This window comes from Zootoca vivipara, chromosome 2 (assembly GCF_965207765.1).
Source record: "Zootoca vivipara chromosome 2, rZooViv2.hap1.1, whole genome shotgun sequence".
NCBI classification, from domain to species: domain Eukaryota; kingdom Metazoa; phylum Chordata; class Lepidosauria; order Squamata; family Lacertidae; genus Zootoca; species Zootoca vivipara.
The window spans coordinates 85173743-85200784 of record NC_142584.1 but is presented as its reverse complement, the minus strand read 5'-3'; the positions used below and the strand labels follow the sequence as shown (position 1 = coordinate 85200784).

General features: G+C 43.0%; 1 protein-coding gene across 12 annotated transcripts in view; it reads right to left on the bottom strand.

Annotated features, from left to right (window-relative positions):
- Positions 1-26685, bottom strand: part of SLC6A6 (solute carrier family 6 member 6) — a 61033-nt gene extending 34348 nt beyond the window's left edge. The window contains exons 1-3 of one of the 12 annotated variants that reach the window (XM_088663282.1): positions 26631-26685; positions 16893-16928; positions 10753-10818 (exon numbers count right to left, since the gene is read on the bottom strand). In XM_088663282.1, coding sequence (XP_088519408.1) covers positions 10753-10807 — 55 coding nt within the window. In that variant the 5' untranslated portion in view covers positions 10808-10818; positions 16893-16928; positions 26631-26685. Of the gene's footprint in view, positions 1-10752; positions 10819-16892; positions 16929-20677; positions 20719-25064; positions 25235-25387; positions 25622-26162; positions 26568-26630 lie in introns of those variants that run through there. The other 11 variants (XM_035106505.3, XM_088663283.1, XM_088663284.1 and 8 more) reach the window with 11 other exon arrangements.
- Between the last annotated feature and the right edge of the window lie 357 nt (positions 26686-27042).

Below are 27042 nucleotides of genomic sequence, written 5' to 3'. Positions count from 1 at the left end.
TTGATCAGATTCAAATGTGGAAGCTGTGGGAGGTATGCCATTTACACTGGAGTGTTAAAGTAAACTTCCATACATTGCAGAGACCAGACAAGCATAGCCTGCCTAGGTTGTCCTCATTTCTGCATACTTGTGCTCTTATATATTAGAAGGGCAGTCAATCCAGTCTTTGTATCTGTGTCACATGGCCTATTTTTCCTCCAATCACAGAGTTATTCTGTACTGGGTTGTGTGAATGGAAAGGCATAAAATGGACCTTCCATAAGTTTTTAAGCTTGCATGATGATCCTACACTGGAATCAACACATGCAAATAACCCTACCACATGCAGTAGATATCTGATGGATGAGGGCAATGATTTGAATCTAGAAAGTTTAAAATATAACACTGATAGAAAGAGATATAGCTAGTAAACACTTAAACCTAACATTCATGACAGAAGACATTAATACCTCACTTAAACCATCTAAATAGATCATGCTGGAGACAATGGGACTTATTTCTGAGTAAATGTGCATAGGACTGTACTGCAGATGTGTTTGTATTTACATGGTGCTTTATTAGTGAAAACATCTAAGTTTTTATTGGGCTTATGCAAACCAGTTATTTTTATTTAAGGCTGCAACAATTTTTTACTTGTTTATGCAAGTGTCACCACAAAAATTTAGTTCATATTATTGCAGTGGAAACCTGGAATTAATTTGCTGCTTTCTGATCTGTAAACAGATTTAGTTTGTATGGCAATGACCTGAAACTAGGGTTGACATTAGCTTGGCAGGAAATCTGCAACTGGAACATGATTCTGAAATTGATATGCATCAATGTAACCATGCAAATGAAAACCTTTTCATAAACCAGCCAGATTAGCTAAACCATATCTGGAGAAAAACAATGGAACTTGCCTTACCATCTCAGTGTCTTGCTTACAACCAACGATAAGACACTCTCATAAAAAAAATTGAACAAGGTTTGGAGGGAAAATATATTTGCTTTTCATGATGCTATTATCTGGAAAAAAATTATTGGAGCCATTTTAATCTAATCTTTTCAAGTGTACCTAAACAGACCATATGCAACACTGAATGTCAGGTAACAGATTGTCAATTAACACATCTAGCCAACTTGTCTCAAAGGGTTGGTTTAGGAGGGGAACTATGATGTTACAGAATAAGAGCCGGCAGGCTGACATATTAGACACTGAATCTTAACCGGTAATTAAGTATGCAATAATTATAGCTACACTAGCAGACATGGAGGAACAGCAAATTGGAACCTCTCATTTGCAATGGGCCTCCTCAAAGATTAGTTTCACTTTATCCAATACATTTGAATTCTCACGTTCATTTTTGAACAACTTCAAAGTAGAAATATAGTGGTACCTCGGGTTAAGAACTTAATTCGTTCTGGAGGTCTGTTCTTAACCTGAAACTGTTCTTAACATGAGGTTACCACTTTAGCTAATGGGGCCTCCCGCTGCCGCCGCTGCGCAATTTCTGTTCTCATCCTGAAGCAAAGTTCTTAACCCGAGGTACTATTCCTGGGTTAGCGGAGTCTGTAACCTGAAGCATCTGTAACCCAAGGTACCACTGTATTATAGAAAGCAATAGGTCATGGCTTTGTATAACTGAGACAACAAGTATAATAAATATATGTCCTACAATTTTTTTGAAAAACTCGAGCACTACTGGGGTGTTGGTGAGTCTATGTACACACACATTCCCTAAATCAATCAGCGGGCTCCAAGGGGCGCCATCGCGGGCCCCTGCCCCCAAAACGCATGCCCTGCACGCCCCTCCTGGAGGCGCGCCATGCCCTTGGAACACACTGTCCGGGAGGCACGCCCCACCCCCGGAACACATGCTGCGCCCCTCCGGGAGGCGCGCCATGCCCCCGGGAGGCGTGCCACGGCCCTGGAACGTGCACCCTGCTCCTCCGGGAGGCGCGCCCCGCTCCCAGAACGGGCGCTAGCCTCACCCCCGCCCCCTGGTGCTGGAGCATGAAGCTCCGCCACTGGCATTAAATAAACCTCAACAAGCCTCAAGTGCTTTTGGGCATCACAAAACTAAGAGAGCATGCGTACAATTAACTCATGCTAGTTGTGTGACTTCTTGATGCAACTAACGTGTCTAAGGAGTCTTCAAACAGGTTTCCTGCTTTGAACTCACAAGATCTGAGGGCCCGGTTTTTTTATAAACTGTTTTGCAGATCACCCACATATCACACTGAGCAGTACCACAATTCTAGCTTATGACATAAACAAACTCGCTTAAAATGCTACCCTTTATTGTGCTCATATCTCAGACTTAACCCTATGGGCCCACCCATGGTCTCCTGACTATTGCCAATTACAGGAAATGCCAAGAGAAGATGAAAAGGAGGTGGTTCAAGGCACTGCATAGTTGAGGAAAATTCCAAGAAAACTGTGTGTGTTTAATGAAAGGCATTGTCCTGAACATTAATAAGATTTGTTTTTAATTTCCTGTGATTTTATTCCACTGAATTAAACTACAATGCCTTTTTAAGAGATAATCAACAAGCTGGAAGGCATTTTGCAAGCTGGAAACCAGAGCTATTATTTCAATATCAGCTAATAGGAAACAAAGTAGTCCAAAGACAGAAACTCTGTGTTTAAATATAACTCAAATCCATGGAGAATAAAATGGGCAATTCCACTTCTAAAGAACATGCCAGCTTCTAGGAGACACATGTCTGCTTTCCTTTCAGAAAACAAGGGCTTGGCCCCAAACACTTAAGATGGCTGAACAATGAAGAGCCAAAGCCACCATTTATAGAAGCAAGTCTGAGTGCAGCCAAAGGCAAGTTCCTTCCAAAACAAAAACTGGAAGGGGGGGAGAGATATCCAGGCCAAATCCCGTTGTTGTTTTACTGGTGGGTATCCAAGTCTGTTCATCAAATTCAGAGCAATTGTCCAGGACTTTCAATGACATTACAAAGAGGGATTATTACATAATCACTAAGATATGACTTTGTTTCTCTTTGGCTCCTCAAACACATACTTATTCTTAGTAAGAAGACATCATCTCTACTTCCAGGCTCTAAGCAAGCCATTCAATAACTAGCAGTGTCCCACTAAACTATCAGTCATGAGCATTAAATGCTCTGGGAAAATCTGCTGACATTACCTCTGTCAGTTCTGGTTTGCATTGTACTCACAGGCTCGTGCTCTTCTTCCCACTTCTCCACAGCCATGAGATCAGAAACTTTCACTCCTGTTTTCAATTAATTGCAGTTTAGCACTCATCACAGCCAAACCCAAAACTTAATCTCAACTGTAAGTGGGGCCTTCAAAAAATGATGCAGCATGGAGTGCTCCTTCTTCAGGATTCTAGCCACTGTATTGTATTCCATCTCTTCCCACCCCCGTTTTCAATTTTTCCTTCCAACAGTCAGTCAGCTTTCCACAGCCAATGAGCATGCTCAATCCTCATCAGACTGGGGTTCCCACTCCAGGTGGGGCTCCCCACTCCTTAGATTATTTCCCCCTAAAGAATCGAATCTGCGTATTTCTGCAAACCATGAGGTTCCCCCAAGCCTGCTGATTATTTCCTTTTGTAAGCGGATAGAACCATTTTGGCTACATAAGCAATGGCATCCACTCCTTCCAAGACTGCAATTAGTATTTGGTTGAGTGAAACAACACAGCTTCATAAACCATGGTGTGGTTGGCTTGTCTCGCTAAAGCATAGTTAGACCTAGCTGGTTTATCTACTTTCAGGCATAACGCTGAAATGTGGCCAACTAAAAAATGGAACTGAGGATAGTTGAAAATGGAAGTTAAGCTTCCTTGCAGCTGCACCAGGGGAGAGAGGCATGCATGACCCCAAGGCAAATTCACAGAGTTTGGTAATTCAAAACCTCAGTGATTAAAACACACACTAGAACAGGATGGGTGGTCTCTAGGTCTGCCAGCAATTTCTTTTGCCTCCTATTAATGTTGGGAGCCAGAGATTTTAAACAAAACATAAACTACTAAGCACACATACTACTAGAGGACTCACTCCTTTCCACTGTATAATGAACAGCAAAAACTTATGGGCTTTGCTATGTCGAAAGAACATGCTTCAGTTTTACTTATCTCATTTATCTTAATGCACCTTCCAAGCAGATTGTCACATGCCATTTATACTGCCTTCTGCTTATCTGTTTTATTTTTCATTATGTGCTTCAAAGTAGAAGCAAAGTGTACTCTGAACTGCAAACTCCTAGAGTGAAAGTTGCTTATTTCACAATGTCTCATGTCTTTGTATGTGTAGAAGCAGTGGAAAGGATTAAAAAATCTTCAGAGGAAAGGATATGGGTGTGGGTGTGTGGGTATGGGTGTAAATAAAAAATAGTTTGCTCTTTTCCTATGTACCCATGTAATTTTGTATATAAATCATATAACATAGAAACTAGAGCCATATTCATATTAATTGTGAGGAAATCTAAAGAACTTACATCTTAATGAACAAAATGGCAATGCACACTGTACCAGTATTTGAAATTATCTAGCCATGGGTAAGACCCCTTGCCCTTTTTATCAGTATAATTAACACTCTATGCCTTTGTACACATAAGCAGGGGAAGTACCGTAATGAGATCAGTGTGATCATCTCACAGAGGCGTGATGGTTTAGTTAAGCTAGTAGAAGCACAAGACACATCTCTTTTTATTTAGCTAGGTTCTCATCATTTCAGCTTGATGTTCCATGAAGGCTTATACTGTAAGATCAGACACCAAAATCTGACTGGCTAATAATGCTGGAACAGAACAGTGCTCATAAATGAGTAAGAGGCAGATTTAGATATAATGTGTTAAACAAGAAATGAAATGTTTGTCAATGCAATACTATAAGGACTGAATTACGTTTGTTAAGGAAAAAATAAGAGGATTGAAGTACTGTATGATATAGAAATTACTAAGGATGATATACAATGAAACACAGGTTGGAGGGATATGAGGAAGTCAACAATGTTAGGATATATGAATGATAAATATGGTTTCTTTTTCTTTTTGTATTTTGTTTGGCATTTTATGTTTTTTTATGTAACAGCTAGCACAGAGTCATCCTATCTTGCCTAAAGTAGCACTTTAGGGGTCAGCAAACTTTTTCAGCAGGGGGCTAGTCCACAGTCCCTCAGACCTTGTGGGGGGCCGGACTATATTTTTTTTTGGGGGGTGAATGAATTCCTATGCCCCACAAATAACCCAGAAATGCATTTTAAATAAAAGGACACATTCTACTCATGTAAAAACACACTGATTCCTGGACCATCCACGGGCCGGATTTAGAAGGCAATTGGGCCGGATCCAGCCCCCGGGCATTAGTTTGTCTACCCATGTTGTAGCTTAGCAGATAGCACAGAGTCATCCTATCTTGCCAAACATGTTTAGGCTGCAATTTAGCCAAAAAGTGCAAAGCTTGCAATGTTAAACTGAGGCTCTTTAGTATCAAAAGCTGCCCATTTGTCACCTCCAGATTGACCCTACCATGCTATGGGTCAATTCATCTTGTCCTTATTGTTTGCATGTAGTATTACCTGGGATTCCCTAAAGACACATTGTGTCTCAGTTTAATAACCCGGCTTCTTCCAAAGCTGATAACCATAGTTTCCCAGTTAATATGGGAAACTGTGGGCTAATTGGAAACCTGCAGCTTGCATAAAAGGAGGCAAAAAACTTGTTCATATCTTGGTCAAGTCATGATCACCCAAACAAACCCAATGTCACATATAAACTGGGCTCTTCACAGGTGCAGTACACATTTTTAAACCATCATGAGATCCCAAGAATTGTTCATGAGAAAGTGTGGGTATATTAAGTGGAGACAAAATTCACCACATAAATCTGTTTGAAGACATTTTTTTCATACTATGAAAGGAATGGCTCTTTGAAGTAGGAGTGCTTGGAATACATTCGCTATTGTCCCAGAAACAGGACATCTAGGCTTCCCTTTCAATGCTCTCCAGAGTCAAAACAACACCACACTCTTTAGGCATCAGGACTGCTTCCATAAACTAACAGAGCATGAAAGCAATGGTGGCAGGCATCAACAGAATACAGATGAAGGACTGAAAGCTGTTATATCCTGCTGCAAGTATTGTTAATTCAGTAAGGAGAAGTGGCCTGGTTAAAGGTTGTTTTTGTTCATAACAAACCAACTTCTGAACTCAATTAACACCCCTGGGGGTGAGCTAGCTAAAAGGCTAATGATTGACAATAATCCAGAAAGGAGCACAAGCTTCCTGCTGCTTTCTCTTGATACACTGCTGCTTTGATCATTACATCATCACTCCAGATGCAAGAGTGCAAAATGTTACTTTTTTGTGGTGGACAAAGTTTCAGAGGTGACTAACCGCACCTGAAAAACTTACAGTATTAGGTGCAATTTAAATGACAAGTATCTCTTATTTAAAATTCTGAATGCTTTGATGGTGTTTCCTGCTTGACAGGGGGTTGGACTGGATGGCCCTTGTGGTCTCTTCCAACTCTATGATTCTATGTAGAGGTCAATAGGGGAGAGGCATATTCTGTTGCAGCTGGGGCAGATGAAGGCATCCAATTGTGCTGATGAAGGTGTACCAGTGGTAAAGCACATAAAAATGATTCTGGGTTCTGCCCCTGGGATTTCCAGGTTTGTGTGTTAAATATCTCAAGTGGCATGGCTAAGGACAAAAAGCCATCCGAGATTATGGATGGCTGCTACCAGACAGGAAGCGAAGCTTTGAGGACTAGCCACTTCACACATTCATGACAACATGTTACTTTAGTTGCCACTCAGTCACCAAGGCAAATGTAATTGTTTGTGTGTACAGACAAATGGAAGTACAGATCAGAGCTACTGGGATGATAAAAAGAACCAGTAACAGCTAATGAATATATCTTGAAGGTGGCTGATAACATCTTTCTTTATGAAGTCTGCTACAATCTGCTTCATTTAGAGTTGGGCTTCCATTTAGGGGAAAAGAAAAAAGAAACAACTGAACAGAAACTAGATTTTATCATATTTGAAAGAGGAAATGAAGTCCTATGGTCAATCACCAGAATGCTGGGAACAAAAGGTAAAACAGAAAGGGACCAGGATGTTTCTACAGAGAAAATGCTCTAAGCTACATAAACGTGACAGTGAGGAAACTCACACTGAACTACTTGTTCTTTTCTGAATGGCAAAACAGCAGAAACACACATCCCCCAGCCCTCAAAAAAAACCTCCATCATCTGTTGTTTCCTTACTTTCCCTAGCCACACACATGCACGCTGATTGTGAAGCAGCAGCAAAGAAGACAGAAGTCTACTGTTTATACACTTATGTGGGTACAGAACAGACTGACTCACTGGTAACGGTCCCTGTGCTTTTTCTTCCCCCACTCACTGCAAGGCTGCAGTCATCAGTCACGTGAAGCCTAGAGTCAATGTTGATTTCTCACTCTCCATAGCTCACCCACTCACTGGATTCTCTCCTGCACGTTAGCAAGATGGTACATTAAAATGGCTACTCCTGCCCTGATTTTAGGCAAGTAGGATTCATAGGGTGCCCTTTGACATGCTAAGTGAGTCCCTGCTACTGCTTCAAGACACTTTCTCTTCTGATTTCCAGTCTCATCAACCCACCTCCTTTCTTATGCATCAACAGCATCATGACTAATTTAATTATTCCAGTTACAGGTAGGTAGCCGTGTTTGGTCTGAGTCGAAACAAAATAAAAAAATTCCTTCAGTAGCACCTTAAAGACCTTAAACCCTATCCAAATAAATCCTAGAAAAAGCACTTCGAGGATCACCAACAGTCAGCATCAGTAAGATAACACTTGGCTAAAGCCATGATGCCCAACAACAATTTATGACTGTGACACAGATATGCTCAAAGTGGTGAGGGAGTAGTCATCTATTACATATGACCATTGCCCCAACTGAGCACCTGTCACTCCTTCCTGAGGCACACACTCCACTGCAACTTCCCCTCCCTAGTCAGAAAGTGTGCCAACTGGCATCTCTCAATCCTTTTTATATGGGAAGAAGCCAGGGAAATCCTTTGGGACCAAGGGATAGCAATGCTATAAACTCTCCACAATCTTGGGAAAAGGGAGTAGGAAGGATGGACAGCTGAATGGAAACACTGGATTAGTAAGGAAGCTCGTTGTAGAGGAGCCTATGACCTGTGTGTGTGTTGTGTATCTGAAATCCTATGCATATGCACCTAGGAGCAAGTCCCAATTAGAAGTCAATGGGGCCTACATGCATAGGTGTGCATTTTATGTCTATAGGCATTTAAGATTAGAAAACATTTATTCTTATAGTTAAAATGATTCTGTAATAGGAATATATTTTACTATACTTATGGGTCTACCAGTTATTTCCAAATTCCAAATCTTTTGCGTATAACCTTGGGGTCATATAACTCACTAGCCATTCTGTGTGATTCTTAACAGTTTTCCTGAAGAATGTGCGATAGAAGATCCATTCATAAATCAGAAAATTATTTTCAGCACAATATTTATTACCAACAAAAACTCTGGCAATCAGATACAAGAAAATGCTACACTGTTGCTATTTGCAAATCCTTTTGTTGGCTAATCAGATCAGGGTTAAAATAAGCATTTCATTTCTCTAAGAAACCGAAACATGCAGCCCACTTCTATATACAGCATCATGCTTTGCAAAGCAGAAATTGCAAACAGAGAACTTAACCTACACTTTCACCTATAGACAACAGCAACAAAGCCACTGATTTTAATTTTGACTTCAGTTAGGAGTTAGGAGTTTCACTTGAGTGAATGTGAAATCATTTCTAGAATCAAGAAAAAGAACTGTCCGGCTCTGTCATGGTGCATGGAGCCTACTTGCACTGAACATTCTTACCAAGAAGTGGTAAAAACCTATACTGAAAATTACTGTGAAAGAAAGCAAGAAAGAAAGACAGAAAGAAATTGTTTATCTCTTCTATTAGTTGCCACTGATTTCAGACAATGCTTTTGATACCATTATTTATATTTAGTTTGTGTTAATCTCACACACACTTTTTGCACTTCACAAGCATGCAAAACCACAACATTAATTTGAGGAGGGTACAAATCAACCAGTCTGAATAAAATTAATGGATATCCATGGTTATGGTCACTCAACCTTTAATATGTACATTGCATTTTGAGTTGTTATTCTTTTGCCTTGTGGCAGAAAAATGAAACTATGACCAAGTGGAAAATGTTTGCGATTTCATACTACTACTAATAATAATGCTATGGGGATGTGAATGAAGTTTGCTATGGCAACATCTTTACAAAAGCAAAACAACAGAATAAAAATGAGCCTTTAAAAAATAAAATTAAATGCATGTTTTTTCCAGTTTGCTTGCAGAACAGGGAAAGACGACAAAGCCTGAGGGATTGGGGGGGGGATGACAGCAGTTTTCAATAAACATGGATTTTGTGCTACTTTTTAAGGAAGTCAAAGGTGCTTTCAATCAAAATTCAGAATAAAGCATTCCTCATTTTGATAGTACAGTCATGCCTCGGTTTAAGTACGCCTCGGTTTGAGTATTTTCAGTTTAAGTACTCTGCGGACCCCTCTGGAGTGGATTAATCCACTTTCCATTACTTTCAATGGGAAAGTTTGCTTCAGGTTAAGTATGGACTTCCAGAACCAATTACACTCATACTTCAGGTTAAGTACGCTTCAGGTTGAGTACTCCGCGGACCCGTCTGGAACAGATTGAATCCACTTTCCATTACTTTCAATGGGATAGTTCGCTTCAGGTTAAGTACGCTTCAGGTTAAGTATGGACTTCCAGAACCAATTGTGTTTGTAAACCAAGGTACCACTGTATCCTTATCTGACTGCAATGAGGTGATCCAAGATTTTAAACAAAAGGGTGAGGTTCAATGCAGTGAGTGTCAACTTTTACAATAAAGCTTCCATTCCTCTCTCCTCTCCCCTGCAGCCTCCCCCCCCCCCCCCGCCCCATGGCCCCAGTATCTGCTCTGGTGTGTTGGGGAATCTTCTGGAGCAGATTTTGGGGGCGCAGTGGGGGGAGCTGCAGGGTGGAAAAGAGAAAACATAGTGTCAGTCCTGTTGCATGAGCAAATTTCCACTATGGAAGTTGCCCAATAAATCTAATCTGAACTGCTGTAACAGTAAATTATTCTGGGTGAATTATTCTCCCCTCAAGTAGAGGAATATATGTGTGCCTTCTGTAGCAGGTAAACAACATTTTTCTGCTTCAAGCATTTGTCGGTTTTATTATCTTCCTATGTCCCCCTGCATATGTTCATTATGATAAACAATTTCTCAGAAAAGACAGAATAAAGAGCAATTATTCAAAATTAAAGAAAACTATGTCATCTACTGGAATATTTGTAAAATATTGTGAGCAATCCAGGGCAACTTAGACATACCTATCAATGGGACCACATACTCTGGAGTGTACCCCATTCTTTGCAAGCTGAACAGTTAGAAATGTCCACACCCCTTAGATTGGCAATAAAATTATGAGAGCTGCAAAGTCCGGATGTAATGATGGGATGTGGCAGAAACATAGTGGGTGACTGGCAATGGTACAACTTTTCTGTAGATCATCTGAGGACTGGCACTGCCAACACAGCACATTTGGGGGGGGGGACACAAAAATGTTGTAAATGCTTGCAGATAACATTCCTAGAACTCTCAGTGACATATGGATAAACACAAACGAGGCATCAAGCTCCATGTACAAACATGCCTCCCCCCCATTTCACAAGCATCCCACCTTAGCTGCACTCACCCGTTGGAACTTCTGTCCCCTCCTCAATGTGGATGGGCAGTGCTGGTTCCTCCATAGGGTGAGGCACTGATAGAAAGTAATGAATGATGGTAGTATTTGACGCAAAATGATTACAGTAAGATGGTTCCTTCTTAGCATTAGTTACAAATGAAACTGCCGATAGCTATGAGCAATCCACTTTCCATACTAAGAAATGACCTGCTTCAAAAAACAATCCTGATTCCTGACAAAGACCATCTCTGAGAATGCATTTCTGTCTGAAAAGGCTCAGATCATTCCACCATCTCTGAAATACTTGAGCACAACTGCCTTAAGAAGTATTTATAATTAAGGGCTATACACTACTCCCTCAAAATTAACACTGCTGCAAAGTACGATATTTAATTTTGTTAAATGTCAAGTTTAAAAAAGGAAAAAGTATCTTAACTAAGAAGAGGATACTGTTCCAAAATTACTGTACATTTTTACAAGTCTAGTATTTGACAATGTGCCTGTTTTAACTCTCATGAGAAAATTTAACGCCCATTTAAAAATTCATGCTGCAGCAGTCCAAAAAGCCAAAGCACTAAGCCACAAACACTATAGATATTATGAGCAAAATAAAGGTATACAAAGATGTATATGAAGAAGAGTCTTCACAGGTTATCTGGAGATGCAGAAAAGGAAGCATCAAGACTTCCAGTTTCGCTTTACTGATAACATGCCTAAGCAGGTAATAAAGGGGCACACTATTATATATTATATGCACACCCAGGTTTGTACACATATGAGACACATATGTGTACAAATCAAGACCCATGGCATTTTTTTGCACTCTGTGTATTTATCTCCCTTTTTTGTTGTTATATCCCATTCCCCTTTTCTACATGTAGACCTGTGAAAGGTATTCACAGAGTGAGAAGGAAAAGGAAAGGGCAAAAAGGAGGAAAATGCCCTGCTCAGGCAGAGGGCTGTAGAGGAACTAGGATTGGAGAATGGACACCTGTTCTTCCTTTCTCTTGTCCTCTGAAGCACAGCATGGCATTCCTCCTTGCTTTTTAAAGAACTTGGAGGGGAAAGTTTGGCGCTAACGCCTCCTCTGCCCCCACCTTTACACAATGAGGAAGCATTACATTTTGCAGGTTAAATGCCCCTTTGCAGAGAGCAAATTGAGCCCAAGGAATGTAATCAGAACAGAGTATTCTCCAAAGCCAATTCATTTCCCCAATCCAGTGATGGGCACAGAAATACACACCAGACTGGCCTTTAGCCTACCTCCCAACTCCAGGGGCTGAGAACTCATGTGTGGGTGCTGCTCTATGTTGCTAACATTTCAAGGTAGCTGGAGGGCAATGAGCATGTGAAACCACTGTCTCCAGCCTATTTTTGAGGGTTACTGGGAAGGCATGTGTGTAGTAGGCCATTTAAAAACACAAGACCCACAATTTCCCTGCATATCTCAGTGGTCCCTGGTATGTAGGCATCCAGCCTTTCCCTTCACTAGCTTTGCTGTCCAGCACATTCACAGCACATCCACATGCAGCTAACCCTCATTTGAAAATCGGAATGGTGATGGTTTGATATTGTTTAGAAACTCTGTCTCTTTATCATGGCCATGCACCTTACTGAGCTGGCCAATTATGCCATCCAATGAGGCCAAGGGGACTGAGATTCTATGTTATGTTTGCTCCTCATTTCATGGGTTTGCCTGTCTAGGCTGGGAGAGTTTCCTCCAAGAAGCTAGTAGATCCCAGTTCTCCCACTCCTACCAGTAAACTTTAATTTTCTCTGGACAGCACCATTTTACCCCTAACTAATCACCAAAGTCCTTGCACTCGGTTGCCATAATATTACTGCTATCAGGTTTACCAGGCACGGAAAATGCTGGATCAAGAGGTGACAATAATGACAGTGAGTGAATCACTTTAAACACTACTCCCATGGAGAAACACCTTATTAAATGGCATCAGTTGGGACCCTTACATGTTGTATTGCAGAAGATGGCATATGCAAATGGACTGAGTGCCGCTGTAGTAGGAAAAACGTGCAAAATGGGGTTCTATCGTCCATTTCTCCAATTTGGTTAACCATGGCCTGGGATGTATGGTTAGCCTTTGGCAGCCTTCCCCAACCTGGGGTCCTCCAGATGGCGTTGGCACTCCAAATCCCCTCAGCTCTGGCGAGAATGACCAATGTTCAGATGTTGTTCAACTACAACTCCTCTCACCCCTGGAGGGTACTAAGTTGGCAAAAGCTAGCCTATGGTGTGGCTGGCAGCCATCTCATACCTTCCAAGAGGCAGAGGAAAGGAGGGAAATCTTTGAAACCTGTACCCACATCCGTTGAGAATTAAGGCAGAAAGGAGGAAATTCTTCCATTTTCCTCATCACAATATTTTACAATGTTCCCTTAAATCTGAATGCACTGCTAGTTTATCATGCAAAAAAGGACATGTCTTGAAGGGAAAATATGTTTACAATCAAATTTGTCTCTACAAATGGAGGTACTCAGCGCAGAAATGATTACCTATGGAGAGTGTGCTGCACAAGCTTCTTTTTATTCTAGCAGCTCAACTAGTACCAGTACTTCAGCCCCACAAGAACAAAGAACATTTGTTACCATAGCTTTTAGCTACATGAAGCCATTGTTATGCAAAGATAAGGCAGCACTATAGCTAAATAGGTAAAGGTAAAGGGACCCCTGACCATTAGGTCCAGTCGTGACTAACTCTGGGCTTGCGGCGCTCATCTCACATTATTGGCCGAGGGAGCCGGCGTACAGCTTCCAGGTCATGTGGCCAGCATGACAATGCTGCTTCTGGCGAACCAGAGCGGCACACGGAAACGCCGTTTACCTTCCCACTGGAGCAGTACCTATTTATCTACTTGCATTTTGACGTGCTTTCGAACTGCTAGGTTGGCAGGAGCTGGGACCGAGCAATGGGAGCTCACCCTGTCGCGGGGATTCGAACCACCGACCTTCTGATCAGCAAGCCCTAGGCTCTGTGGTTTAACCCACAGTGCCACCCAAAACCTATTGTTTTATTAGACCTTTACCCAGGCCTAACATTCCTGAGTTTGCCACTGAGTTAGGGACAGTGGGCACAGAGAATGTCATATAAAACAGACTCCATACCACAAAGGAACGCAAAAAATTTCCTCTCCAAAGCAGATTCTGCTCCATCAAAACAAAAAACTTAAACCTAAGTGAATCCTTACCTTTATTAAATTTACAAGTTTAATGAAGTTTTTGAACACAGAGACAAATTTTCAAAAGAGCTGTGCAGCTAGTTCAATGTGTCCAAGAGGTTCTTTAGTCCTGTGTTTCGCAAACAGCAGCCCTCTTGATGCAGGGTGAAACTGAAGGGAAACTTATAAGCAGTTTGAGATACGGCATGGTTATTACTACCGTGTTTCCCACATTATAAGACACCGTCTTACATTTATTTCACTCAAGAAAATAAGCCTATGGCTTATTTTCGGGGGGTGTCTTTTTTTATTGTTACTGTAAGTACGGTACCTCCTTACTGGGTCCTGCTGGCTCAGGGCTCGGGACGCGCAGCAAGCCACCTCCTGCTGCTGCCGGATCCCGGAGGCGGCCTGCTGGGTCTGGTTGGCCTGCATGGCCCAAAGCTGAGTGGCGGCAGGAGGTCCGCGGGTCCTTCCCTGCCGCCAGGGTGGTGGCGGAAGCGCTGCTGGCTCCTTCCGCGCTGCCGGAGCGTTGTGGGCTGCATGGCCCGAAGCTGAGCGGTGGTGGGAGGTGCTAAGGCTGTGCTTAGCCCCTGTGCTAAGGCTGAGTGGCGGCGGGAGGCCCGTGGGTCCTTCCACACCGCCGGGGCGACGGACGCTGGCGAGAGCACTGCTGGCTCCTTCCGCGCCGCCGGAGTGTCATGGGCTGCATGGCCCAAAGCTGAGCGGTGGTGGGAGATCCGCGGGTCCTTTCGCGCCGCCGAGATGACGGGCGGCGGGAGCACTGCTGGCCCCTTCCGCCGGATCAAGGAAGCGGCCTGCCGGGACGTTGCCCAGCAGTGCCGTGCAGAGCACCAGATCGAGTAAGCAGCCTGCAGAGTCAGCACCCAGCAGCGCCGCACGGAGCACCGCCTCCTCAATCCAGCACGGGGCTGCTGGGCGCTGACTCTGCAGGCTGCTTACTCGATCTGGTGCTCTGCGCGGCGCTGCTGGGCAACGTCCCGGCAGGCCGCATCCTTGATCCGGCGGAAGGGGCCAGCAGTGCTCCCGCCGCCCGTCATCCCGGCGGCGCGAAAGGACCCGCGGACCTCCCACCACCGCTCAGCTTTGGGCCATGCAGCCCACAACACTCCGGCGGCGCAGAAGGAGTCAGCAGTGCTTTTGCCGGCGTCCGTCGCCCCGGCGGTGCGGAAGGACCCACGGGCCTCCCGTCGCCACTCAGCCTCAGGCCATGGAAACTGGCAGGGATGGGGAAGGGGGGAGTGCCTTCCCTCCTCCGCATCCCTCTGTGTAACTCTACCCTGCCCGGCGAGCGCTTGCACAATGCAGCCACCGCTTCACCCGGGCCAAGTGCTGCTCGGCTCACACACAATAGCGCTCTCCTTTTCCCGCCATGCCGGCCTGTGCAGCTGCAAAGCGGCACAAGTTGCTCCCAGCGCCGCTCGCCTGGTGACATGCTCAATTCATGCACCCCCTCCCACCTGGTCTCAAGCCTCTCCGAGGCTCTAAAGGAACGCAACAAGGTATGGCTTATTTTCAGGGGGTGTATTATATTTCACAACTGCTTAAAAATCCTGCCCTGGCTTACTTAATGACTACGTATTAAAAAGGGGGAAACACGGTATTAAGAAGGGAATATGTGCATGGGTGTAAAGTCTCAGTGGGTGTACCCAAACTTATGGGCTTAGACAATGTCTTTGCAAGTAACCAGCCAAAATTTGCAAGTAAGCAAAGTCCATGAGCAGAATATATACCGGTAACTGTTTTACCGCAACCTGCTGCTCCATTTGGTCTGAGAATGATGCTCATGCAGAGGAAGGGAACATTTAGTAAAAGGAGTTGCATAATGCAACTTAAAAAAAAACATTGATGGCTGCTGGGACTGGCTCTCTAGCACAACCTAGTGGTTAAGACTATTGCTCATTCATCCAGGGTGAGTCACTTTAATGTAAATAAATAGTTTGCCAGACCTCAAACTGCCCTGTGATACATAGATCAGCAGACTGACTGCATCCTGTTGCTGTTCTTTGAAGGGGAAGAGGACTGGTAAGTGTCTATATATACTTATATTCATGGCTGTCAACAAGTAATGCCAAGAAATCGTAGAAAAAGCTTACAATATCTACATACTATCTGAGGCCACACGCACAAATGCACACGCCAACTTTGCAAATACTAACTTGGATTATGTTATATAATCCAAGAAAAACAAAGTGTATTTCAGCACAGGAATGGCAGCAGGAAAACACTGATTTGCTCTATGGCCTTGGAGAAATCTCTTACAGTGCAATCCTAAGCATATTTACTCTGAAGTAAGTCCCATGTAGTTCAGAGAGAGAGAAACGACTTACTCGCTAGTAAGTGTACCTGTGATTGCAGTGCTGATTGCTCTTCATCTATTTCTAAAATGAGGGCAATAGCAGTTACCTACTTGTTCACATGAAACCCAGCACTTTTGTCAAACTTCAAATTCAAGTCAGAAGTTGTTGGCTATTAATACTACTACGACGACAGCAACAATAACTACTACTACTAACAGCAGCATTTCTAGTTTGGCCCAGATTGCTTGCTCTCTCAACCACTATTTGGTAAATTTGAAACAATAGGAACCCCACTTCACAAAGTTGTTTAAATATATGCAAAACAAAACACTGCTCCAGAATGGGATTATCTGTGCACATGTTCTGATCACAGATCACTTTAACTATACAGAGGAGTAAGAGGCAGCTCTGCTAGAGGAAGCAGACATCCATGTCCAGCAGCCCCAATTCTTATGTAGTTCCCACCCTCTATTATTGTTGTTGTTGTTGTTGTTGTTAATGCTGAGTATTTATCACTACATGACAGTAGCTTATTTTCTGCAAGCAGTTATACTGTCCTATGAGCAGATGGTGAACATTTGGAATTCTGAAACATTTGAACTGCACTGCTAATATTTCGCTATTTTCATTAACGAGCATTAATAACACTTACATGAAGAAGAGTCTCTCCAGAATGGATTTTCTCTTCCTGTTTCAGAAAAAGAAAACATAAAATAAAATAAACAAAAAAACAAAACAAAACAAAAAATAAGATGCTAATGGAGGGAATATTATGGACATAATCCTGCCAGATATGAATGCCACATGTGTGTTTAAGAACTCTAGATAACAACAGAGTCTGCACTACCAGGCAACTGCTCCTCCCTAATTTTCTGCTTTAATCTTTCATAGAATGTGCCAGCCTTTAAAAAAAATGAAATTCTGGCAAACTGTCTCAAAAAGCAAACTTAAGATCCAGAAAAATTAAGATCCTGCAGCAAGACAGGAAGGCTTATCACTTTTCCTGGGATTTGTTTGTGCATCATTGTCTAGGATCTCCATTGTTTACAGCCATTTTCTAGCACTGAAGGTCCTCTGTGGCCTACAGTAGGGACTCTGATCTTTTAGTCTTGAAAAATGAAAAGCTGGAAAACAGCTTAGGAACATAAGACGCTGCCTGACACCAGGTAAGTTTGTCCAGTTAGCCCAGTATTATGCACTCTTGACTTGCAGTGGCTCTTCAAAGTCTCAGGAAGAAGTATTTTTCAGAACCCTCTACCTGGTCCTTTTTAATCTAGAGATGCCGGGGTCTGAGCCTCATACCTTCTGCTTCCAAAGCATGTGCTCTACCACTGAACTCTATTTCTGCCTTTGGGGCACAACAAGTGTTTCTGGATCTCTTCTTGCCAGAGATCTAGTCTGCAAATAGGTACACAGGGATCAGTAGAACTCTGTAATGGTTCTCAACTACCTAGTTCATGGGTAGGCAAACTAAGGCCCGGGGGCTGGATCCGGCCCAATCACGTTCTAAATCCAGCCCGCGACAGTCCGGGAATCAGTGTGTTTTTACATGAGTAGAATGTGTCCTTTTATTTAAAATGCATCTCTGGGTTATTTGTGGGGCCTGCCTGGTGTTTTTACATGAGTAGAATGTGTGCTTTTATTTAAAATGCATCTCTGGGTTATTTGTGGGGCACAGGAATTCATTCATTTTTTTTCAAAATATAGTCCACAAGGTCTGAGGGACAGTGGACTGGACCCCTACTGAAAAGGTTTGCTGACCCCTGACCTAGTTAGATCCTGCAAAGCAAATACCCTCTCTGCCTCCTATAGCAGATTCTGCTAGCATAGGGCAAGGAGCTGGCTCAAGTATGAGAGGGTGGACTGGAAGGCAAGAGAGAATGGGATCAGAGACTGAAGAGTACCGGGACATCAAATTTCTCCCCAAGTCTGCAGTTTTGTCCTAAAGTCTGCAAATTTGACAGGCCTCTACTAAAGTGTCCCTTCTAATGCCCACATTCTGGTAGCAGCCTGAAGTCTTATCTATAAGCAAGGGTTAAAATAATCTGTGCTAAGGAATTTGTGCAGTTCTGCAAGAGATGGGGAAGAAGTAGAGATAGTAACAAAGTGTATTTCATGTCCTGACAGTCTCTAACTGAAAATAAGCTGCCTAGGTGTATTCTTTTAAAATAGCTAAACACCTCTTCTGTACTTACCAAGGCAGGATGTGGTGTAGTTGAGTCACTTCTGCAAGTGCACACCATACATTTAAAGCACACCTGTCCAAAGAATCCTGGGAATTGTAGTTTACCCTTCACAGAGCACAATTCTTGACATCCTTAACAAATACCTCCAGGATTCCCAGGATTATTTGGGGGTAGAGGAGAATTTGCTTTAAATGTTTGGGGTATACACAACATCAGCCTGAAGTGTAGTTTCAATGCTATAGTCAAACTATTGTGTACTTAACCATGGCTTGGATATAGGCTGAGCAGCTGTAAAGCTGGGTTTCATTAAGTCTGAAGGCAGACTTATAGAAAACAAATTCCTCCAGCTACAACTGGAGTTAACTACTATAAAATTTGTTGTGCATGCCAAACTAAAGCTAAATTTATACAGGTGGGCTAGGAGCTCCTTGCCCATTAAAAGTACACTTTGTTTCTATTGGCAAGGGGATATATGTGGGAATGTGCAGTTATTCTACAGCAGGCATCCCCAAACTGCGGCCCTCCAGATGTTTTGGCCTACAACTCCCATGATCCCTAGCTAACAGGACCAGTGATCGGGGAAGATGAGAATTGTAGCCCAAAACATCTAGAAGGCCGAAGTTTGGGGATGCCTGTTCTACAGTTTCAACAGTTTAACAGGTCTATTAAACTTGGCAGTGTGTATAAAACTAAAAGAATTAATAATAATTTGAACACAATGGTATATCACAAAGCCACAGAGCTGGGCTTCTCATTCTGTGGACCTTGAAACATTGTAGCTCTTGGTGTTATTTTTATCTTTCTATAACTTGCTTTAGGTGGAAAATATGTTTAAGTCTAAGCTACTGCAAGCTCTTAGAACTTGAACCTCTGCAACATCTGGAATAACTTTCTGAATTAAAAATAATTACAGTAAAATGATAATGGTGGTGGGGTGGTGATGATGATATTGTTAAAACTAAAAGTAGTTGCATTAGTAATAACAATAAAATTAAAAATAATGATATAAACAATAATTTAAAATAATCAATTCAGCATTGAAAAAACCAGTATTATTACTTCCTCTGGTTGAACAAGCCAACTTGCTCTAAAAGGAAAGTCACAAGTCAATGATAAAATATAATTAATATTCAAACCCCAATTTGTTCAGAGCTACAGTACATGACACATTTTGAATGAGAATAGATGGCACTGTTTTTCAGACATTTCATTCCCTAGAAATCATTTTTAAATATTTAACACTTATAAGTACTACTGTAGTTTAAAACAAATAGATTTAACATGATTTAAACAAGCTGCAGTAAGTTCAATAAGGCTCCCAGCCCATTGAAGAGACTGGCATACCTGTGCATTGTCTCTTGTGATTATTAGGACAGTTGCACATCTTACACAATGGCAAATGAAAGTTTCACACCATACACATATGTGTTGGAGACCTTGGCACTGGTGTATATGTTTCTGAAAACTGATTATTTGTAAAGCAGCCCTTAACAGCAGAAAGTGCTTTTATCTGGGATTAGACAACAGCCTCTGCTTGAAACGTTAAGAGTAGTTAGGGACAGGGCACACATGCAGTGCTTCTATGAAGCAAAAGTCTTGAGGCAAGCTGCATCTACAAAGCAAGCTCACATTCACAGCTGCACTAGCAAAGCAAAGTTAATTTTGTAAGGATGCAGACGGGGAAGAAGTATACAGAGACTGCTGGCCTAAACCATATATGAACAGGCTTTAACTTGCCACAAAGGGGGGATCAATCCCTGCTAGAATCATGTTTGAGCTTGAAGTAGAAAATAATGGGACAAAACTGAAATGCACCAGGAGGGGGTGCCCAGAAGTATATAATACTTTACATATCTGGTGGAAAGGAAGATGGTTAGCAGAGCTGGAGCATCCTGCTGCCATGGCACTTTTGTGTAGCTTTGCCTTGCTAGAACTTTCACGGCCCCCACCCTATAGTCAGCATTCATTTCTCCCCCATCTAAAAACGGTTATAAATGCTGGGGGTGCTTGTTCATTGGTTGATGCATACACATCACTCAGAGAGACTTACAACAATGGGAACAAAAAGACCATATAGAATGAAACAGAGGCAGGCTCTGTAGATAAATGTTAAGCAGAAATATGAAACAATGAAGCTAAATGAGTGGATCAGGCCGTGTCAGATTTCTAGCTCCTTTCTTCCGCCTTTCCTCTTCAGTCACTAGGGAGTTTGAACTTTTACCTCTGCCCACTGCCTCGCCTTTATCCTTACCTCATGTCTCTGCCTTACTTCACCTTCCTCTGGGCAGCCTGTCCCTGTTCCAATGTTAGCTACAGGTGGAAGGGTAGGGGGGGAAGAATGCCCTTGTGACATCAGCAGCCATTGTCTCAGGCTTCTCTCCTCTGTTCCTTAGGTGTTTAAAGAAATCTGAATTGAGGGCAGGCTGCTGATGCCACAAAAGAACTGTTCCTCCCCCTTAAACAGGGACACTTCCTGCTCTCCTGCCTGGTTACTAGGGGAATAGGGCATTTAGGTGGCGCTGTCTCCCAGCACAAGATCATAAATTCCCCAAGCACAGTCTTTAGCCTTCCCCCTGCTCAGTTTTCTGAAGAGAAGTTGTTCAGGGGGAGGTTTGAGCAGGAGGGAGGGACTCCTTCTCGGGACACTAGCCCCCCTCCCCAAATCTCTTACCTTTCCACCCACCCCTTGCCACCTCCACTGAAATGGTTCAAAGGAAGGAAGGGGAGTGGGGAGAACCAAGCATATGTTTACAGAAACGTTATAGAGTTAATGCTTATATGCTTATCATGCTACACATGACATTTGCAGGATGCAGATGGCTTTACATGACCTTGTTTTCACAATCCTGTAACTACTTTGAGTTTATTGATTAAAAAATTCTTTAGTGGTCCTTTTAACTTTTATCGTCTTCTCCCGCAACTCACATATATATTGTGTGTGTGTGTGTGCCTTTTCTATGGTAGCAGGGTAGCAAGAGGGGCATTCTATATGGGGAAGATAAGTACTAGTATAGGCTTTGTTTTGTTTTGGGTTATCACATGCTATATAATAAACAACATATAACATTCTTTCAAGAGCAAGAACAACAAGGTTCCTTCCTTCCTCTCCAACCATTCTTACCATATGCAACAGGAACGGCAGCATCTGGGTTCCTTCCTACGCAACCAACACTAGCCATATGCAACAGGATTCTTAAATACTTGGATCTGAACATCCAGATGCTCCACATCCCATCTACCATTTCACCACCATTTGTGTCAAGCACAGTATCTTATCTCACTGCTTCAGCACTTAAGTCATGTGATCATCAGTTGATATCAAAGACTAGCAGCATCTTGAACCATTTCCGTAGAACAGTTTCATTTTCACATTAATTTACAGACATTTATCAAAACAACGCTAGCCACTTTCAACACTGTGTAATGGGAAAGTGTCTTGTCCTACTGAGATGTCCTGAATTTATGATTTAGTAAATTATATACAAGCTCAGATCTGTATCATAGGATATTTCATAACCTCTTTCCTCCCCAGGGCATAATAGCAATATGATGCCTGTCTATGCCACATCATTATTTTCTTGAAGATCAATTACTTCACAGAGTCATTTACACTACCACACTGAAAACAAAAATGTTCTTCTGTTGGATATGACAAGTAGAATTTAGATAGATATTAGAAAGATTTGTTGCTGACTTGAGGGATGACCACACAATCCAACTGATACATGTGGGGAGCTGATTGCAGACATTAAAGCAGCTGTGTGGAGCCCCGACTCCACAGATGCATTTCAACAGCACCCCTACTGCTGTGTCTTAATTGGGCCTCACTTTGTAGATGTGCCACCTGCACAGAGAAGCAGCAAACATAACAGTGATGATGCCTTCAAGCAAGTACAGAACATTTTCACAACATGATGCTGCTCAGACAAGTAACCCAATCCATGTATTCCAAGGGAAGGCAATCACTTCCCTCCTACCACGTTCACCAGCCTGGAAGTGGGGGAAATCCTTCCCATTTCCAAGTGTAATGATCAATTAGAACACTGACAGGCAATCTTTATGGCAAAAGCACCACGAGTCAAGCACAAAGTGTGAGACGGTGCAACACTAGCACACACTTCAAGACATGGGCTACTTCCAGGGTTTGGGGTGATTTTGGCCCCTTTCAATAGTCGAACCTAATACCGGTAGCTCTCTATCTCGAAGCTACTAACATGACTTTGACCAAACTGCGGGAGGCAGTGGAAGACAGGAGTGCCTGGCATGCTCTGGTCCATGGGGACACGACTAAACAACAGCAGCAGCAGCTCTCTGGCTATTGTCCAGAAATGTAACAAACTCTGATACTCTGTGCAACCATGTCACAATTTAGCCACCCACCTATGAGCATGAATGCCTATCCTGACATTCTAACATGTAGGCTCTACTCAACAAAAGGCTTCTAGTTACACTTTTCTAGATACAGCAGTTTTAAATGCCTCAAAAAATATTGGGAGGCAAAATGAAGGCTATATATATCCCACTTTCCCCCTCCACAAAAGGAGGTGCTCAAACCAGCTTTCACAAACAGAAATGCAAAACATAAAAAATAACAATAATCCAATGATTTAAACAAGTGATCAAACTAAAAACTGCACCAAAAAACGAAGCACAAAACCACATCACTCACAATACTACATTTTATAGTGCCCTTATTTCCCACCACAGGGCAAGCAACAGCATAGGATGTGTGCTTTTGACTGAAGTATGGTACAGTGGGAAAAGGGGTGACTAGACTTCCCAAGTGCTGCTTCACCAATCCAATCGACAGCCTCACTTCAGTTACATTACATTAGAAAATAAAACATTCAAAGTTCCAATCACACAGCTCCAAAGTCATGTGTAGTTTTGCCCTCTGTACCCTGTGGGCCATATTTGAGAAGTCACTGTGGGACTGGAAAACCTTTGCTGAAATAACCCTGAGAGAGAGAAGCTTATGGTTCACCCAAGCCCTTATGAAGCAACACGATTCTGACAGGTCTATATCTCATTCACCTATTTTTAGTATTCTCATCAGGCATTTCTTCATTTCCCCCATTAATCAGTTATCAGACTCTTATGTCTCAGTCCATCCTCCCCTTCCCATAAGAAAAGAGGAACAGAAGAATCTAATGATATTTTATTCCATCATGGCAAAAACAAAAAACAAAAAAACCTAAATGATATCATCACATTGCACTCCGAGTTACTCCAATGTAAATTAACCTTAGGAGAGTTGCTTCAGCTTTATACCAAAATCTCCTGCTTATATCTCTTTAACCAAAGCTGCTCATTTTATGATCAGCTCAAAGACCAAGACTTCCGGCCATTTGTTCACTTACTAATGCTCTAATATTCTATAGGCCTCATCCTGGAACTAAACAGTTCTATCCAATGCAATTAAGAGATTTCTGAAGATAATTCTGTCTAAGTTTGCATACTGGAGCATACACATGATATAGCCCAGGGGGGAAAGCAACAACCTATTCCCCACCCACCCACCCATTATCATTCTGTAACATGATGTCTTTGCTGGTCCAATCTCACATACTGCCCCCTACAGGATGGGATGTTATTTGCCACACTTGCTTTTGCAGGCTGCCAAAGGTTATGTCATTCTTGGGTGCCAGTGCTATAAGGAGATTAGTGCAGAGGAAAGTGGGAAAGGAAAATGAAAGACCTTGGGGGAGAGGGTAGAAGGTGACTGGAGGGCAGAGGGAGGCGTGAAAAACAAAAGGGAGCAACAGATTTAAAAAAGAAGAGAGATCAATATTGGGAAGATTAAATGAGAATGAGGTAAAATTGAAAACAGAGGGAAACAGACCACTACTGCAAACATATAATTTCCCCCTCTGAACTGTACATTCACCTTCAGCATTTGCCTTAAGTAAATGACATTGTTATTACAGTAAATGACTAGCTCATCTCCGGTACAAAGTAAAATCCATCCCTACTGTAAAAGATCAGTTTCCAAGCACTGTCTTTCAGGAAAATATTCCCACCACATTCCAAAGTCAAATGGTGCTAGAGGAGATTATCTTTATTTCCTCAAATATAAATCTAGACATACAAAATCATTTGCCAAGGACACAGAGGTCTGGCCTACACTGGGCTGTATTTCCCTCCCCTCAAACACTGTGCATGAATAACACCACATTTTTAATATGGTCATTCACTAAAAACAAAATATCCTTTTTAAAAATAAGAGATTCCAAAATCTTAGCCAGCAGCAACTCCAAATTACATAGCCTGTTAACATGACAAACCTATTTGGTTCTTTCAGCCCAACCCTTAAGACAGTCTTCACAGAGGTACAAGAAAGTACAGTGGATACCAAAAGAGCCCATTAAGCACAACTGAATTTTCTTGGCACACTTCCTTAATGCCTTTCCTGATACAGTTAAAAATTAGTCACTATGAATGTTTTTTAAAAAAAATAAAATAAGCAAAGCTCTATATCCACATTGGGAAGAGCTACAAGAGGACGTACAAGATTTCAAAACAGGTAGCTCTGTTTCTTCACCATCACATTTCTTCACCATCACACCTGGCTCTTCATTTCACAGTATATATTACTTATTTTTAGAACACTAAAGACAGTAAGCTTAAAGAAAGCATACTTAGAGATAAGGTCTGTATGAAAGATAATGGTCTTTTCTCCCAAAAGCATTCAGCATTAGGCAACAGCAGTAATAAGAATGTCTAGTTCAGACATTCACCTTGGTAAAAGGCAGGTTGTATAGGTAATGAACACTTTGTTCTCCTCTTAACAAAACATATAAAAAGAGAAGCATATCCTCAATTGGCCATCTGCTGATCCTTACACGTATGCAAAGTGCCTTCCTCCTCATGCTCTTATATGGAAATTTAGATGGTGCTGCCTCAAAAGTCTGTATCCTTCCCTTTTGTTAAACGATCACACACAGAGATGAATATTCATCACCTTAGTGCTGCCTTCTGATCCCAGGAACAGAGGTGGAAATCCAGAATCACTTTATTGACACTGAAGTGTGCCAGAGATTCGGTTCTTGCCAGCAAACTTTCTAAGAGTGTCACAATCCCTCACCTTTCACCACTCCAAACCCAAAGAAAATGAATGACCCAGTGCACAAGGGGGCAAGTGCAGTCCTGTTAAAGATGTACACCAACGGTGTGGCAGTGCTAGCGCTTGCCTTTTCTGGCAGATTTTTAGTGGCAGAAAACAGCGCTGCTTAAATATAATTTAACCGCACACTGCACGGAAGAGGAAGGGAGTGGGGAGGAACAAGCACATGCTCATCACACACACAAAGGCAGAAAACGCACTAAAACCAGGAGGAAAGCATTAACCGCACCAGCAGACAATTCCACTTAGCTGCTACAGTATCTGTTATTTCAAAGTTAACACAAGGTGTCGGAGGGCGGCGGCGGCGGCAACTGCTGAGAGACCCCATACAGCCAAACCAGAAAGGTGCACATGCATGCACGTTTTAGGGGGGGGGGAACAAGACAAAAGGAAAACCGCCATGCGCTCGCGCGCCCGCTCTCAAAAAAAAAGCACAGAAGCAATGCATCCTAAAAGTAAACAGCAAAAGGACAAATACAAATCTCTAAGGACGGGGGAAAGGGGTGGGGGTCGGATAAGGGAAGGTGGGTGGGTAGGTGGGCTTCTCAGCCTACGGTGAAACCTGGCCAAAAAAATCCCCGACCCCCTGATGCCAGGATTTCTTGCATCCCACCTTGGCTGAGGGATGCCCCTTAGAAGGAGGAAGAAGCGTTTCTTTTCTTCAGAGTTGCTCCCCGTTTTCCAGCAATGACAAGAGGCGATCCATATGCCTCCGACTCCCTTTGTTCCTAGAACGCTACGAGGGAGAGCGGAAAAGAGAGGGAAGGAGAGCGAGGAAGAAAGGAAGAAAAGGGAGCCACCGACAGAGAGAAAGAAGAGCCGCGAAGGCTGAGCTTGGGTCCTTCCCTGTGTACCTTTGCTCTCCCAATATATATGTAATAATATACAGTATATCTCTATCAAAAAAATCCCTCGGAAAGGAGCCTCGGGTACCTGTAGCAGCGGCACCCCTCTGACCAGGTATCTGTCCAGCGCCTTAGCTGCCCGTGGGTCTGTCCCGTGTGTCCCGGGGAGAGTGCCAAGGCGGACTAACAGGGCTGCGAGGGAGGAAACGGTAATTTATAAGCGCTTTCTTCCTGACCTCTCGTGTCTGTTGTCTAATGAGCGAGCGCCGAGCATCACCCATCCTGCTGAGTGGAAAAACACCAGCTCGGCCTCGTCTTTGGCGGGGGAGGCGGGGAGAGGGAGGAGGGAGGGGAGCGAGAAGGAGGGGCCATCTTTCCGTCAGTCCTTTCGACACACACACGGGGAGGGGGGGAGAGGGAAGAGGGGAGGCTCGGCTGGCAGGCGGCCCGGAGGGCTGCGCGAGGCGGGGAAGGGCCGCCACAGGCGCGGGGAGGAGGGAGCAGCTGCCTGGCTGTTTCCCTCGCCGCTCCCGGGAGGCGGGAAAGAGAGCCAGCAGCTCCGGGCGTGTGCCAAGGAGGCGGGAAAGTCGCGCCTTTATTCCCCCCTCCTTCTCCTACCCCCCCCCCATCCACCCGCACCCCCCGGCG